General features: G+C 37.5%; 1 protein-coding gene and 1 pseudogene across 1 annotated transcript in view; both read left to right on the top strand.

The window, feature by feature from the left end:
* Nucleotides 1-18,547, top strand: part of SVEP1 (sushi, von Willebrand factor type A, EGF and pentraxin domain containing 1) — a 149,321-nt gene that overhangs the window by 66,553 nt on the left and 64,221 nt on the right. Inside the window, 12 exon segments of the mRNA XM_014455199.2 lie at nt 342-473; nt 1,543-1,737; nt 2,912-3,033; nt 3,663-3,771; nt 5,785-5,949; nt 6,728-6,961; nt 8,448-8,609; nt 10,251-10,412; nt 13,415-13,576; nt 14,404-14,495; nt 15,526-15,622; nt 17,456-17,569. Of these exon segments, the coding sequence (XP_014310685.1) occupies nt 342-473; nt 1,543-1,737; nt 2,912-3,033; nt 3,663-3,771; nt 5,785-5,949; nt 6,728-6,961; nt 8,448-8,609; nt 10,251-10,412; nt 13,415-13,576; nt 14,404-14,495; nt 15,526-15,622; nt 17,456-17,569 (1,746 nt within the window).
* LOC102420215 lies at nt 17,712-18,529 on the top strand (annotated as a pseudogene).

The raw sequence follows: 18,547 nt of genomic DNA on the forward strand, positions 1-18,547 counted from the left end.
GATTTCAGTAAAATCTAATAAACAATATTGTAAATGCAAATTAGAATTTCCCATATTCAGATAGACTGACCTATTCAAGGAAAATCATTTATTAAGCAAGAATGCCTTAATTTAATGAGGTTTTTGAGTCTGCTGTTTCTATGTTATAATATGGATATTACATCTTTTATTTTCTACTAGTGGTCAAATCAACATAAATTGAATGCCCACCTGGTTCAATCTCTCTATCCCTCTCCCTTCCACTCTCTCTAAAAATCAGAAACTGAAAAGTAAAATAAGGTGGCTAGGGAAGTGAGTGCAGACCAGTAACCCCAAAATCGGGTTCCTTCTTTCCTTTCCAGGGGCCGTGTTGGTCATCAACAGAAGTCATACCCCAGGAGACCTCTTCCCTCAAGGAGAGACTGTGGTGCGGTATACAGCCACTGACCCCTCAGGCAATAAAAGAACATGTGACATTCACATTGTCCTGAAAGGTATGCTGTTCCTAAGTCTCCAGAAATCTAGGTGACATTTGATATGTATAATTGCTGTTGTGAGACAAAATAGGCTATGAGCAATAGATTTTTTAAAAATATGTTTTTATAAAAAAATATGTTTTTATTGATTTTTAGAGAGAGTGGAAGGGAGAAGGATAGAGAGATAGAAACATCGATTAGAGAGAGACATTGATTGTCTGCATCCTGCACTCCCCCCACCTCCCACCGGGGATCAAGCCTGCAACCCGGGCATGTACCCTGACTGGGAATTGAACCAGGGACCTCTTGGTTCATGGGTTAAAGCTCACACCAGCCGGGCTATGAGCAGCAGATTTTTAAAGTTAGAATACTGACAGATTTTATTTAGGTTTCTAATTATTATTATTTCACTTCATGATAAATAAAAATATTTCCTTCCAGGTGATCTTTAACATTTTATTAACATTTTCTCTAAAGGTACAAAGTATTATTATGATCTTATTTTGAATGCTTGAGGAGGCAGATTCTGAAAATGTATTTGCTACATAATATCATTTTTATTTTTACTAAAGAATGCCAAAAATAACATTCCGAAATCAGAAATACTTTTCGTAAAATATGCACAACCTTTAATTACATGTAGATACAGCTTCTCAATTGTGTCCACCTAGGAATTAAGAGGCATGCATTGTGCTAAGCCAGCGTGGATCAGTGCTTGAGCGCCGACCTATGAACCAGAATGCCATTAAATTAAGGCATTTGATTTTGGTCAGGGCACATGCCCGGATTGCCAGTTCGATCCCCAGTGGGGGGCATGCAGGAGGCAGCCGATCAATGATTCTCTCATTTTTGATGTTTCTATCTCTCTCTCCCTCTCCCTTCCTCTCTGAAATCAATAAAAATATATTTAAAAAAAAATAAAAGAAAAAGCAAGCATTGCTACAATCCCACGCTGAGGCTTTGTGATGAAAGTCATTCTAGGAATATGGTGGGCAGGAGGAATCTTTCTAATAATTCAACTCAGACTCCTGGAATTTGATTTATTTTTCTTATATCACTGTATATGAATAATATATTTTTTATACAGGTTCTCCCTGTGAAATTCCATTTACCCCTGTAAATGGGGATTTCATATGTATTCAAGATAGTGCTGGAGTTAACTGCACATTAAGTTGCCTGGAGGGTTATGATTTCACAGAAGGGTCTATGGAGAAGTATTATTGTGCTTATGAAGATGGTATCTGGAAACCACCGTATTCCACTGAATGGCCAGACTGTGCTAGTAAGTGTTAATTATTTTTCTGGATTCCTTTAGTATGTGTGTCTGTTAGCTGATTGTGTAGATTTCTATGCATTTAAAGAGGGAGATTGTCTTAATTTTAGGGATTAGGTTTTGTGAGTAGAAAATGGTGCCATGAATTTGACATGTTTGTGCATAAATGTTCTTTCATCCATCCATTTAAAATATTACCCCACCAGAGTACTGCTACAGGACAAGATTCAGTTTAAGGCAAAACCATATGGACCCTCTCCTTGTTATTTACCAGAAATATCTGCAGAGATTTGTTAGCATGTTGTTCTTCACTTGTGAAATTGAACGTGAAGTATAATCTTATAGACTGTGGAAGAGATAACATTTAAAGAGCCAGCATCTGTGATGGAGTGAGGGAGATCAGTTGTACATTCCTTAGCTCTGATATAGATTTAGATAATCTTAAATATGTATTGTTATAAAAACAGCCAACCGAATATCTTTGGTGTAAGTAACATTATCTGGAGTGAATATTTGATCCAGTACCATAGATGGAGTTTAAATGTCCTGGAAAAAGAGTAAAAGCTACTTAATTGAGCTGTTTTTTCCCAAATTTGAGAAGTAAGTAGAAACAGTATCACTTACTTCTACCATAGACTATCAGAAGGTAGGATTTTAATGGTGATGCTATTAGGAGGCCTTATCTCAGAATATTTTGAGACATCTTGCTGAGTCTAATTTCTCCAAAGACAAATTTGTCTCTGTGAAATTACACTGTTAGCAAAGGTAATTTTGCATAACATTCAGAAAAATTTTAAATGTCTAGTGGTTGAAAATATAAACATAAATGTTGTAAATTTAAATAAATATGGAATAGAATATCTTTGATCCAGCCATGATTTTTCCCAGGAACATAATGAAAATAATTTTTATTTATTGTTTTTCCTTAAATGGTAGGAAGGTAAAGAATAACTTATTAAAGCAAATTCATCACCTGGTAACTAAGTACAGTGCTTATTTGGCTTGTACTTGGTTTTCCGTGATTAATGCCTAAAAACTTTCCTGAACGCTCATCTCTTGTTTTTATAACAATCCACAAATTATGTGAAAGTTACAATACTAAGTTACAGTTATTCCAGGGATAGTTAAATCTCTGTTTTGAAAACACTAACCAACTGAAGCTGTTTTCCCCAACATTTTCCAGTAAAACGTTTTGCAAATCATGGGTTCAAGTCCTTTGAGATGCTGTACAAAGCAACTCGTTGTGATGACACAGACCTGCTGAAAAAGTTTTCAGAAGCATTTGAGACGACCCTGGGGAAAATGGTATGTCAGAAGTCCTCCTCCATCGTTTGCAATATTTCAAAGGACGCTGTTGAGCTTTTCAGAGCCTTTCTGGGTCATCGGCAACAGAAATGTCTTGTCCTAATGATTTGCCTCTGCTTTGTGAGCCAAAGTTGTTCTTAATATTTAGAATTATTCATAGGATCTGCACTTCTGCAGTGAATTATAAGTAAATCTGTATTTAAAAGTTTTGAATTTTTAAAAAAGTGATGTAAACAGAAGAGGCGGGAGAATAACCCTGGTGGATCACAGGGAGTTATAGGAGGGTCAAGAGCAGCCGTGGGCAAACTACGGCCCGCAGGCCGGATCCGGCCCGTTTGAAATGAATAAAACTAAAAAAAAAAAAGACCGTACCCTTTTATGTAATGATGTTTACTTTGAATTTATATAAGTTCACACAAACACTCCATCCATGCTTTTGTTCCGGCCCTCCGGTCCAGTTTAAGAACCCATTGTGGCCCTCGAGTCAAAAAGTTTGCCCACCCCTGGTCAAGAGTCTTCGGGAGAACAGGTGGAACTCAAAGTCCCCTCCCTCCTACTGACAGAGATGCGAAGGCCAAAGCATGCGGAGACGTGACTTGCTTTTTGTCCTCTTCATTTTTTATTTGCAGGTGCCATCATTCTGTAGTGACGCTGATGACATTGACTGCAGACTGGAGGACCTGACCAAAAAATACTGCCTGGAATATAACTATGACTACGAAAATGGCTTTGCGATTGGTAATTAAATGATGTAGTGTTGGTAGTTTGCAAGACTGATTTGCAAAATAAGAAAATAATTTCAGAAGAGTAGGGCAAACTAGAAAAATGAACTTTAATTAATTTATGCAAGGTATTCTTAAATGCTTGGATAATGTGCTACTGTGCTTCATGATCTTTAGGGATAGATTAAATTTTAGGTATCAAATAAATTATTCCAAACTCTTAGCCAAAAGTCTTCAAGATGATAAAAACTAAGAAAACCAAGTCACATTCAAATATTGATGATGGTGCTTCAGAAGAGGATAATAGTTACAGAGTTCTAACAGCATTTTTCATACGGCATTCAATTTAAATTGCAAATTTAATTTTAAATAGTTACACTTGTGAAATGTTCAGATTCCTCATCCAGAATATGTTAAGATTCAATCCATTCAAGTCTAATATACCATCAAGTGGATTTTTGATGTTTTCTTCATGTGGGCTCTGAACAGTTTGTTCCTCTCATTTTTTGTATTGAGATGTAATTGACAAATAACTTTTATCAATGTAATTCCAAAGTATAACTTGTGATTTTTTGGTATGTCTCTTGATTAGCAAAATCTTTGTCCTCTCTAATACTTTTTCTTCTTTTTTAATTTCATTTTTATAAAACTGTCCAGAACTTTCAGAGTAATGTTTTCACAAAGTGATAACAAAATAGTGTCGTGGGCAATTTAAGTACATGGACTTTATGGTCTACTACTTGGATCCAGAACCTGGCTCTACCACCTACTAGCTGTGTGGTCTTGAGCAATTTATCAAACTATTCTGTGCCTCAGTCTCCTCACCTATAAAATGGGGATATAGGAGTACTGAACTCATAGGGCCATTGTAAAGATTAAATGAGTAAGTTCAAGTGAAGTGCTTAGAAAGTTATTTGAGACGGTATTAATTCACATACAGTAGACATCCTTCTTTCAGATGCTAATCATATGTGTAATGTTATTAGTAATTTAGCATTAAGAGTGGTGTTGACTATTGGTTACACTTTTTACATTTAAAAAATATTATTTGTGCATATATGTTTATTGCAAAAAAATGAAAATGCTAAGAAACAAAGAATGAAATCAAGATAATCCACAATCCCAGAAATAATTCTATTCATATATTAATATTGATAACCATATGTGTATGTGTCTATATCCCCATTCTATGTTATAAACACAAATTTTTTAGTTGACATTATATTGAGGACATTTTTATGTCATTAAATATTATGCTTCAATATAATTTAAATGTCTACATATAATTTTATCAATTTGTTATAATTTATGTAAATAATTTCCTGTTGGCAGACTTTGGGTTGTTTTTCATTTTTAACTATATGTACAGCTCTCAGTGAGCATATTGGACATTAAAGTTTTAGATAGAAAAGTATAAAGAGGCATTGGTAGTGGAGTTGGCAGTGGCACACGTAGAAGTACAATGCCTATTCTGTCACACGTGACCAGGTTTCCCCTCCCAGATTGTTGAGGTAGGTTGTGAGGTACAAGGATATACACGGAGGGAGTCAGCTTTAAGATGGGAGATATTTGTTATCCAAGAGGGATCCAACTGGCAGTTTTCTAGATTCGAACATAGGCAGAGGTACAAGTGATCCTAAGAGACAAGCTTTCCTCCTTGAATGTCTGTCTTTACAATAGTCACAAGGTCAGTGTAGTATTTATAACAACACCTTCACAAATCATAATATATGAAAGACAAAGGGCCCATAAATATATTAAAATGGTTTAACCTCAAAATAATCATATAATTCAAATTAAAACTAAAATGAGATGCCACTTCTGACCTGTCAGATTAACAGAGTCAAATAAGAATCCTAATAACCAAGTTGGCAAATGTGTAAGTACAAAAGCATACTCACAGATTACCGCATATGGGTAATTTAAGCAGAGGTCAAGGGTCATTGGACTTGTGACTTAACCTTTGAACTAAAATGCTGATAAAGATGCAACTATAGAAATCATTTGTTTTTCTGCCCCAAATACCCAGGACCAGGTGGTTGGGGTGCAGCTAATCGGCTAGATTACTCTTATGACGACTTCTTGGACTCTGTGCAAGTAACACCCGCAGGTGCTGGCAAAGCTAGATCTTCACGGACTAAAAGAAGTGCCCCATTAACTGACCACAAAGTTAAGTTAACTTTTAACATCACAGGTAAGGACAAACTGTCCATTTGAAAAAATAATATTATGTGAAATTCTTGGTTGCAGACCTAATCTTTTTTTAACCTTCGCCCTAGGATATGTTTTTATTGATTTTAGAGAGCGAGGAGGGGAGATGAGAGAGAGAGAGAGAGAGAGAGAGAGAGAGAGAGAGAGAGAGAGAGAGAAACAAACATCAATTGGTTGCTGACCAGGGATTGAATCAATAACCCAAAACCTGGGTATGTGCCCTGATCAGGAATCCAACCTGTGGCCTTTCGATGTACAAGACAGTGCTCCAACCAACTGAGCCACACTGGCCAGGGCAAGTGGCAGACCTATTTTTCAAAGCTTCCGTTTGTTATTATCAGGAAATGATCCTGGAACTGAAAATTAGGGAGAGCATGGTCACCTAAGTCTTGTGATTTTTTTTTTTGCAAATTAATTTACAGATGTATGTTATGATTCTGACAGCAACAAACACCCTGCTTTGTTCTCATCTTGGCATGATGAACAAAGGCATGCTTTTAAAAAGCAAGAGCTTATAGGAATTTAATATGCTGTAATGAAGAACTCTGCACAAAGGTGATTCGGATCCAGAATGGGAATGAAGGATTAAAACAAATTGTATTGTTCTTAATATTATCCATGTACTAGTTGCTTTATAGGTAGTGGTAGAGTTTGAGTTTCTTTTCCTGGAAGATTTTTAATATGCCATTAAAAACTAACTACAATGGCTTCCTGAAACACCATGCGTGTGTATGTTTTATTCTGTGTTGTTTTTATCTCAGCTAGTGTGCCTTTACCTGATGAAAGAAATGACACTATTGAATTCCAAAATCAGCGACGACTCATTAACACATTGGAAACTATCACCAATCACTTGAAAATGACCCTTGATAAGGAGCCCATGTATTCCTTCCAGCTGGCATCTGAAATACTCGTAGCTGATAGCAATTCCTTAGAAACGGAAAAGGCTTTCCTCTTCTGCAGACCAGGCTCAGTGCTCAGAGGGCGCATGTGTGGTAAGACTTTCCCCTGCAATCAAAAATATTTGGTGTATATTAGGTTAAATGATAAGAGCAGTTTACAACTATAATGGAATATTGAAGTGAAACATACGTTTTGCTATTATTGTGAAGTTGTTGTTACTATTTTGTTTCAAAGGTCTAACTAACCACTATTGATTAGGACAAGGAAACTATTTTAATGAGGAACTCAAATATCAGTTTTATCCACAGATCTTTAGACCTCAAAGCTTTCAGCAGCAGCTCCAATAATAATAACTAATAGTTTTTTACCACTTCTCTGTGCTGGCTGAACAGGATTAAACCTCTCATGTTTAATGCTGTTTCGCAGCTCTGTGAGGTGCCATTATGATTAAGCACACTTTACAGTTGAGAAAACTGAAGCCAGGGAGGCTAAGAACCTGCCCAGTAAGTCTAAACCCATTAAAACAATAGGTGGTGTCACTAAGATTCCCACTCGGGCAGCCAACGCAAATGCACATGGCACAAAATTAACCAGTTTAAAGTGTGCAGCTCAGTGGTACATTGACAATGTTGCTGAACCATCACCTCTCTCATAATTTCCAAACATTTTCATTACCCCTAAAAGAGAACCTGCACCCATTAAGCAGTCACTCCCCATTCTCCTTCCCCCAATCCATTAACTTTTAACCCTTATTCTAGACTACCACAATCTGGATCAATTCCAGCCTGTTTTCTAAATAAGTCACCATCTATAGATAGTGGAATCTCCTCTAACCAATCTCCTTAAACTCAACTGAATCAAATGACATGAGTCTTCTGTTAATCTCTCAGCAGTTGAGGGATCTTGGAAAACCTTGATCAATAGTTCTTAGTGCTATTCCCAGAACTCGGTTGGGTTTTTCATAGTGAGATCAGTTTGGCCCAACAAAACCACATTAAAATTGTCATTCTGAGCCTGCTCTTCCTGCCCCCTCCCCCCACCACACACACACCCGGCCCCACCTTGTGAGTAAAAATCAGGAATTGCCATGAGCAGCGTTCCACATTTCTCGATAAGGTCTTCAGATGACCTGTATCAGCATCACCTGCACTACTTGTTGAAATGCATCATGACTCGGGCTCCATCACAGAACTAATGCCTCTGGATCTTTGGGAGCAGGGCCTTAGAATCTGCATTTTTAGTAAGTTCCCATGATATTCTTACACACTTTAACACCTCAGAATCACCTAGGTACTAGTTTCAAGTGTCCTCCCTATAAGAATACTACCTTTACTAGGAGCCTTTCAGTGAGGTTAATATTCTACTTGGTCTCAGAAATTCAGAATCTCTCCAGGCCTGGCAAATAGTAGATCAAATCTTCCAGGAAGGAAGGTCCTAAAATTGGGGTCATGACTCTGAGGATGCCTCAGACTTTCCTTCCATTGGCAGTAATTCTGGCAGTCAGAGGCAAGGGACTACTTAACTCACCCATGCTGTTTTCTACTATATTCAATGTTTTCTGTTTGCTTTAATCTTTAGTCAAATGCCCTGTGGGAACCTATTATTCTGTGATTCGGTATGCCTGTGAAAGCTGCTTGATGGGATCATATCAAGATGAAGAAGGACAACTTGAGTGCAAACTCTGTCCAACTGGGACTAACACTGAATATCTCCATTCAAGAAACATCTTGGAATGTAAAGGTAGAGGCTACATGCACATTTTGAACAGAAGAAGCCTGAATTGGAATCTAAATGGCAAATAGAATGAAATAAGAGCATCAATGAAAGCCATTTCTTTAATTTTTCTTTCTCTTAATTATAAAATACTAGAGGCCCGTTGCACGGATTCATGCACCGGTGGGGGTCCCTCAGCCTAGCCTGCGGGGATCAGGCCAAAACCTGCTCTCCAACATCCCCTGAGGGGTTCCATATTGCGAGAGGCACAGGCCAGGCCAAAGGACCCCACCAGTGCATGATCGGGGCCCGGGAGGGACCGTGGGAGGGCTCCAGGGCATGTCCAGACCATCTTGACCAGTCCCAATTGGCCGGACCCCAGCAGCAAGCTAACCTATTGGTCAGAGTGTCTGCCCCCTGGTAGCCAGTGCGCATCATAATGACTGGTTGAACGGTCGAATGGTCGGACACTTAGCATATTAGGCTTTTATTATATAGGATTACCTGAATGTTTCCCATACTTTAAAGGAGTCTATTTATCTTTTCTTTTGGAACATTCTATTGCTCTAAGTTAAACTCCACTCTAAGTCAATAATTTCAATCCACATTCATCAGCTACCCTGGATTTTTTTATTGAATATCACTTTAATTGGCAGGAAGGACTTTGATAACACTTAACAAATCATTAGGTTGCTTTTCTTGTTAGAACAGCATTTGACTTGATGGGATCCATTCTCCAATTTACTTGGAAATTCATAACTACAGATACATATGCATATATTCTTGCTACTAAATAAGATATTCAATATTTTCAAAATATTTACTGTTATTATCAGTGAACATTTTTAAGGAGACATTTTGTTTCATAATTGAAGTTATAGTAAGACACACCTAAAAGAAGGAGTTTGAAAATTGGGCCTCTTTGCAGTTCTTACAAGTGCAGGTGTGGATATACACTGGCAAATATAAACTCCAGAGCAGCACTGGGTGACTGGATGTACACGAAACACGCTAGCAGTCCTGAGAGTGAGAGTCATGTGGAGGACAGGGGCAAAGGGAAAGGACAGCACCTGGAGTCAGGGAGTCTAACCCTGACTCCTCTACTACAAAACCACTGTGATGAATTTTAGAATGTTGCTTAACCTCTCTGGGCCTGGTGCTAAGACTATTTTCTACTTTCTACTCCTCCAGCCCTCCAATGAAAGAGTGTCTGTAGGTAGGAGGTGGGAGGGCCAGCTCTTAACTAGAGCGACAAAGGTGCCAGCTTAGTTATGAGGCTCTAGCTCAATTTGGGGTTTTGTTTCTGTCACTCAAGAGAACAGTGGACAAGCTGAGAACTTGTACAAGAACAGGTTCCCCCACGCTAACTTGTTCTCATAATAGTGACTTTCTGTAATACAGATTTTGAACTTCACTCAAAAACTACTTACCGACAATCTCTGCGTGTCAAACACTGTTCTGGGTAATACCAGAAGTAACTGGAAATGAGTTAAAACTTACTAGTATACAGAAGCATGAGGAAGACTAAAATACATTGTGTATGCCTGGAGTTCCTGTCCTTCATTCTGTCCTCAATAGATTAAAATGCAGAAAAACCTGTCCTACACAGTGCTAGTTTTTTACAGCTTAATATCATTGGTATTAACCATATTACTTTTTCCTTTTTAGCTCTTTGTAAACAAGGCACCTACTCACCAAATGGGCTTGAGACTTGTGAATCGTGTCCACTGGGCAGTTATCAGCCAGCCGTTGGAGCCCGGAGCTGCCTCTCATGTCCAAGAAACACTTCAACTGTGAAGAGAGGAGCCGTGGACATTTCTGCTTGTGGAGGTTATCAAAGCCTTAGACATTGATATTTCTTCAAACCTACTAGGTTCCATGCAAAACCAAATGTCTACTGTATGCAAAGAATGTAAATAACTGTCCCTTTTATCCAGCCAGCCAATATGAACTATAAACACCCGCAGTATAAGCATTGTGCTAGTGCTGTTAGGAATGCAAAGAAATAAGAGACTTGACCCTAAACTCAACAGTGACAAACGTGTGGCTTCCTGAGATGGTAGAAATACATCTCAGCGAGGAACTGTTTCCTCATTTATAAAATGACTCCTGTCCAATGTTCCTTGAAACTCTAAAAATACATTCTATGAGTTATGGCTATTCATTCCCTGCAATGGGAAGGATTTCATGAGCAGTTATCCACTCTGGCTACACACACACACACACACACACACACACACACACACAAACACACAATACATCCATATTTTAAATATACTGAAGTCCAATCTCTAACCCCAGACATTCTGATTTAATTTGTCTGGTTTTCTTTTCTTTTTTCTTTTCTTTTCTCTTTTCTTTCCCTTTCTCTTCTTTTCTCTCCTTTTCTTTTCTTTTCAGGTTTCCCCAGGTGATTCTAAAACAACAGGAAAAGTTGAGTACAACACTAATTTTGATTTTCAGATATTAGCGTGGAGGGCTTGTTAAGGCAGTTTCTAATTCAGCGGGTCTGGTGTGAGCCTGCATTTCTAACTGGTTCTGCAGTGAAACTGATTCTATTTGGTCCAGGGAGAGCATGTTGAGAGCCACTGGTTTAAATATAAATAAAAAGATTGGAATCCCAATTTTCAAATAGTTCTAACATCCTTATCGAGTACAGATTTCTAGCAGTGTAAAAACTGGAAGACAAAAACAGAGATAAAAGATGAAAATTTAGGATGACTGTGAAAACTAGAAATGAAGTTAAGGTCAGCCTATGTCCAGAAATTCCAAAAACTGCAACTACTTTGCAAAATCAATGGAACTGGATTAAAAATAAAAAAGGTTTTGGCCTCCCTCTAGTACATCAGAACAAAACAAGCATGCCTTTTTAAAAAGTTGTAAAAATGACTTCTTAAAAAATTGTGTATTCTCCTCATTCTCTACATCCTTATTTAAAAACCTACAGTCTATGGCAATCTAAAAATTAAAAAGCTGTTCCCTTATTAAATAGGTGATATTTTTAAGAAGCCAATTTGCTGATTTCCCATTTCTCTCAAGTAATACCTACACATACACACCTTCCACCCTCGTTGCATGCTAGTCACATATACATACATCTGCATTTAATTAGAGACCGAGACTCCTAGACAGCAACTGCTTAGGTTATGAGGATCTTTGAGTGTAGTAGTGGCCAAGGAAGTATCCAGCATTGCATCTTGGGAGATACAGTCCTCATAAGTTGAGTGCTACAGGAAAAACATATCGTAGGTTTTTATATGCTCCATCTGTTAAAATTGTCTCAGTCTAGTAGGATCACTATGGATGAGTCTGTTAGACCTGAGGAATGGGGCAAATAGTGTTCATCAATTTAATGTTTCACTGAAGAGTTGAGAATTTAACTAGGATCTAATTGAAACTCATAAACCATGTCTGTTATGTAATACCAGCTTTGGATTTTTTTTTATCTTAATAAAAGTCAAATAAGGCTTCATATTATGGTTGAAACAGATCTAATAGAGACTCTTATTTTGTCAGTATACAAACTAGTTTGGGGAGAAAGTCTGCAGTAAAAAAATTCTCTCTCCCTTTCTCCCTTTCTCTAACCACAAAAGCAACTAGGATTTTTACAGTGAAACAAGTTCGCATTTGACAACTTTTTTTTTCCTTTAGCTTTCCAAATAAGCCTTGAGGTTTGTCTAATACCAAATTATTGCAATTAAGCAATTATAATTTCCAGAAAGTCTCCAAACTTCTGGTAACTGGCCTATTTCTCCTAATATTCCTAGCACAAGTTTAACCACATACTGTTGGACATTACAGAACTCACCACTCTCTCCTGTGATGCTGGATAAACACCATTTTACTTTAAAATTAAATTTGTAGGAGTTATAAAACGGTCCCATATATATTTTCTATTTTTCAGTACATTCTCTTTTCTTTCTGTCTTCCTCCCTTTTTTTATTCTTTCCTTTTTCTTTATTTGCTTTCTTTCTTGATTGATTGATTTTATGGGCACGTTGTACAGTTTTTTCTAAGATATTACTTTCTGCGTTCTTTAGTATACTGAACTTACAATATCTTTCACCAATATATCAATTATATTTCAGTATATTACTATGTTAAAGTAATATTACTTGCTTTATGCATTTCATTTTTATCATTTCTTAGACTAGTAAATATTATTGGGTCTGTGATTACAACAGTCTGAATTTTTTCATTTTTTAAATGATTTTTAGCTGAAGGATAAGCCCCCCACATATGATTTTTTAGGTGGTGGTGTGTGTACACATGGTCCCTTAGGAGAAGGGACAGGAGGACAACACTTCTTCCCCTCATCCTCTAGGAGAAAGTTAAAAGGAGACTCAGAATGGGAGTAGAAAATTTCACGTCAGCATTATTTATAATAGCAACCAAATAGAATCAACTTAAATGTCCAATAGTAGATAAAATGTTAGATCAGTGATGGTCTGTCAATGGTATGTAATCTTTTTCATTTATTCAAAACCCTGTTATTTAATAATTTGGAGAATGATTTGGGAAATGCTTATGACATAATGTAAAATAGAAAAATCAGAATATAATACTGTATGGCCAGTTCTAATTTTTATTGAGTTAATAACATTCAACACAGAGCAGATTGACATAAATACAATAACTCCCTAGTATATTGTTAAAGATAGGAAGGAAAAACAAAACATTTATCTGGGTGATAGAATGGTCTGGGCAGTAAATATACACAAGAAAATGTATTAGCAATTCAGTGGCTTTCTTACAACCAAAGGTTAATGCATTTCTTTTCAATGTAGGCAGCGTTACTTCACTGCACAAATGGTTTGTTTTTACCTTTACAGTACCTTGTCCACTAGGAGAATTCTCTCGCTCTGGGTTAATGCCCTGTCATCCTTGTCCTCAAGACTACTACCAACCTGATGCAGGAAAGTCCTTCTGCTTGGCTTGTCCCTTTTACGGAACTACAACCTTCGCTGGTGCCACATCCATCACAGATTGCTCCAGTAAGTTCCTCTATTTTATTTCCACATAATCCTTTGTCAGAGATGTTTGCTTGTCTCTGTGATAGCTTCAGTTCTGAATATTGGCATTTTCAGTGGATTTTGGTGTCTAGACTTGTTAAATTATCCTTTTGATGTCTTGTTTATGACAGTGACTCAAAGATTCTTAATTTGGGAATTTTGATAACTTCCAGTTTCTTTCTAAGGGTCTAGAACAGTGATGGCGAACTCATTTTTTTGGTTGATTTTTCTTTGTTAAATGGCATTTAAATATATAAAATAAATATCAAAAATATAAGTCTTTGTTTTACTATGGTTGCAAATATCAAAACATTTCTATATGTGACACGGCACCAGAGTTAAGTTAGGGTTTTTCAAAATGCTGACACGCAGAGCTCAAAAGGTTCGCCATCACTGGTCTAGAATTTAATGACATATCCCATCCATCTCTGTGTTTTCTTTTTTAATATTACTAAAACAAAATGTGGCTTTGTCTACTCTGAGAACCTGAATCTTTTTTTAAATATATTTTTATTTCAGAGAGAAAGGGAGAGGGAGAGAGAGATAGAAACGTCAGTGATGAGAGAGAATCATTGATCAGCTACCTCCTTCATAACCCATATTGGGGATCCAGCCCACAACTCAGGCATGTGCCCTGACCGGGAATCAAACGGTGACCTCCTGGTTCATAGGTCAATGCTCAACCATTAGCCATGCCAGCCAAGCAAGAACTAGAATCTTGACCATAGTACTTAAATAGGATCTACATATTGGCAAGATCTACCACACAACAATATGTTTCCCTAATGTTTTCCTATTAATTTCATCAGGTTTTGGTTCTACTTTCTCAGCAGCAGAGGAAAGTATAGTGCCCCAAACTTCTCCGGGACATATCAAAAAGAAGTATGAAGTTGGCAGTCAGGCAAGTCCATTTTCTATGTATAAAATTTTCCCTAGTGGGATATTTGGAAAACAATTTGTCATTATACATGCCCCACAGAGGAAAATTATCAGAGTTGAAACTTTAAATAATAAAGACTCATAAATATTATCCAGGAGTAATTGTATTTACTTGTGACTTCTGATAAGAACTTTCCAAAAATTTAGTATCAGAAGTACCAAGTGCCAAAAATTGAATTTTTTTCCAAGAAATTTTTAGTATAGAGAATGTATATATATGGGGAGCCTTTTGGCTCACTAATAATTAACTTACCATAAGCATAACCTATCATTTGAGTAAGGGCATTTGGATTAGCCAAAGGCCTTTTCTGATTTGCAGGAAGAGTTAGTGAACTTTCATTAAAATTACTTAAAATCTTTTTGTCTGCAAAAAAAATCATTTGTTGGAGTACGGCCTGGGCTTAAAAAAATTTAGAAGCGTAACTCATGAACATAACTAAATTAATTGTTCAGCCATTACTCTGAATTAACCCTGCCTAATGTCATGATAATTTCCTTGGCTCTAAGTATTTTTAAGGAGGATAATAAGGTTTTATGTCTTATTTCAACTTCCTACAGCCTCATCCAAACATACTGATTTGTAAGGGCTTCATAAATCATATTTGAAGCTAAGCTTAGTGAACACCGATTTTGTAAGGACTTCTAGAGCTATAACCATCAACCCTAGAGACATATTAGAATCCACTGGTCAACTTTTAAAAATAATGATGCACAGATCCCACTCCCAGAGATCCTGATTTATCCGGTCTGGATTGGGGCACTATCCTCGGTATACTTTTTAAATGCCTCAATGGATGCTAATGTGCAGCCAGCATTTAGAAACATTGTTTGGGTTTACCAGAACATCACTAACATATATGCAGACCATTGAGTTAACTCACCTGAACTCACCAGCTGTCTGATGTTGCAAACCTTCTAACTCCCTAGTCAGGATCTCTTTGAAATGAATAGAGTGTTTTGTCTCTGATGGATTTCTTTTCTGTCAAGGGCAGGTTTTCCACGAATGCTTCTTAAACCCCTGCCACAATAATGGAACCTGCCAACAACTTGGGCATGGTTATATCTGCCTCTGTTCACCTGGATATACAGGTAAATAAAGGAATGCAAATTTCAATGTGTTTTTCATAATATGAAATGATTGTGACTTGCAGTATCAAACTTTGGAACATTAAAAATAAACTCTGTAAGATACATTAGGCCGTATCAATGCATAAAAACTTAAATAAGATAAACTAATAGGTGAAAAAACATATACATATCTTACAAATGACAATTTTCTTTGCACATTTTGGAAGAAGAATAAAGAATTATATTTTCGATGAAAAAATCTAATTATATCTTACAATTTAAATTGGAATACAGTCCCAGGGGCCGTGTCCAAGGTTTCATTCTAACACAAAATGCATGATACTCAACACAGAGCAAATTGTCCAGCATGAACATTTTAAACAAACTTCAGTTTCCCTCATTTGCTTCACACTAGTGGACGTTCTTGTGAATGGCTTTGGTTTTTTGCTTTGTTTCTATCTTTCTGGAAGTTGTGCTTAGAAAAACAATATGGCTTTGGACTTGATTATGTAGGAATCATGTGAATTATGTAAGAATTATGTTTTCTTGCAATTTGGTTCACTTTCTGGCTCAGTCCTGAAACATCATTTTTGGTGGGAAATAATACCTTACAGTTGCAATTTATTTAAAATCATGTTTTCTTCTAGAAATTAAGTTTTTGCATCTTTCTGAATTTTGTCCAACCAACATAAAACCTTTTTAATGAGAACAATATCTAAATAAAAGAGTTCACCACAAAATAAACAAAAGGAAGGTTGGAAAACAAATATAGTCCAAGGCTATCAAGAATATTGGCATTCTACTTACCATAGCCTGCTTGTGTGTGCCTGTTTCAATTTTTATTTAAAAATTTTTCCTGACATTTTATAAGAAATAATGGATCTGTTCCTAGAATTGTATAGATGAGTAATGGTTGAGAAAGGTCATACTATAGGACAGTGGTTCTCAAATATTGATGTGTATCAGAATCGTCTGGAGGGCTTGAGAAAACAGATTGCTGGACTACCACCCCAGAATCTCTGATTCAGTAGTTCTGGGGAAGGTCTGAGAATTTGCATTTCTACCAAGTTCCAGGTTATACTGATGCTATTGATCCAGGGGCCACACTTTGAGACCCTCTGGTAGAGAGGAAGACATGGTTTCCAGCAGAGCTAGCCCATAGATTGCCTATTTGCATTCTGTAGGAAGATGCAGTACCATTCGGGCACCTGGCATGTGAGTTGAGTTCTGGTAGGATTTAGCTCCACCTCTACCCTTCAGCCAAGTGACCTGGTAGCAGGTATATTTGACTTTATATTTTCTTTTTTCTTTTTTAATATATTTTATTGGTTTTTTACAGAGAGGAAGGGAGAGGGATAGAGAGTTAGAAACATCAATGAGAGAGAAACATCGATCAGCTGCCTTCTGCACACTCCCCACCGGGGATGTGCCTGCAACCAAGGTATATGCCCTTGACCGGAATCGAACCTGGGACCCTTGAGTTCACAGGTTGACACTCTATCCACTGAGCCAAACCGGTCAGGGCATTGACTTTATATTTTCCACTTTAGAATTAACCAACTTCCTGGCTCCATTTTATGAGTCCAGGTTTCCCTCCCCTCCCAGTACTTCTAACTTGAGATAGTTTGCTATCTTTTATATATCCTTATAAGGATATCTTCAATCTGTTTAGAAAGAGGCAGTACCTTTATTAAATACTTAACCTAGATGGTAACACTTAATGAGTACTGGCCTTTTCTTTTCCACCACCACTCTCCATAAATTCAGATTATGGGGATAAATACCTTTTAATGATCATGACTCTACCTTTCTTCCTCCCTCTGATTGTTCTTCAGTGTTTGGTTTGCATTTTAGGCTCAAAGTGTGAAACAGACATTGATGAATGCAGCTCACTGCCATGCCTCAACAATGGAATTTGTAAAGACCAAGTAGGGGAATTCATTTGTGAATGTCCATCTGGTTACACAGGTAAGGGGAAAGTTTTTTATTTTCACATTAAACCTTGGAATCATTGACATTTCGTTGCTGAAAATCAAAACCATAGTGAGACATCACCTCACATCTGTTAGAATGGCTTTTATCAAAAGATAGGTAACAGTGTTGGCAGGATATGAAGAAAAGGAAACTCTCATACGCTGTTGGTGGGAATGCAAATTGTTAAAGCCACAGCCATTATAGAACATAGTATGGAGATTCTTCAAAAAGTTAAAAGTAGAACTACCATATGATCCAGTAATTTCACTTCCGGGTGTCTATCCAAGGAAATGAAGTAACTACGCCAAAGAGCTCTCTGCAGTCCTGTGTTCACTGTAGCATGGTTCACAATAGCCAAAATATGGAAATAACAGAAGTGTATATCAAGGGATGGAGGGATAAAGTAAACGTGGTAGATAGAGATACATCTTTGTGGGCACTATCTAAGTGAGATAAGTCAGACAGAGAAAGACCTATGACCTCACTTCTATGGAATCTTAAAAAGCCAAACTCAATCTGTTCTCCCACCGCCCCCATGGCGGATCCAAGTAGCCTGGACAGTGGGAGAAATGGCAACAGCCAGGCCACTTGGGTTCTGAAAGGCTCTCAATGCCAAGCAGCCCGCAGGCACTGGGCATACACCTGCCCTGCTGCCAGGATGCCCAAGGGGAAGGTCAGCTCCATTGCCGAGGGGCAGCGAAGGAGGAGCCCAAAAGGAGATCGGGAAGGTTGTCAGCTAAACCTGCTCCTGCAAAAGTGGAAGTGAGGCCAGAAAAAGCAGCAGGAACGATAAAGACAAAAAAGTACAAACAAAGGGAAAAGGGGAGCAAGGGGAAAGCAGGCTGAAGTGGCTAACCAGGAGCCTGAAGATCTACCTGCTGAAAACGGAGAAGCAAAAACCAAGGGAGTCCAGCCTCGGATAAAGCAGGAGAGGAAGAAGCCAAGTCTGATTAATGTCATGCACCATGTCTC

This window comes from Myotis lucifugus, unplaced genomic scaffold, assembly GCF_000147115.1.
Source record: "Myotis lucifugus unplaced genomic scaffold, Myoluc2.0 scaffold_43, whole genome shotgun sequence".
Lineage (NCBI taxonomy): Eukaryota > Metazoa > Chordata > Mammalia > Chiroptera > Vespertilionidae > Myotis > Myotis lucifugus.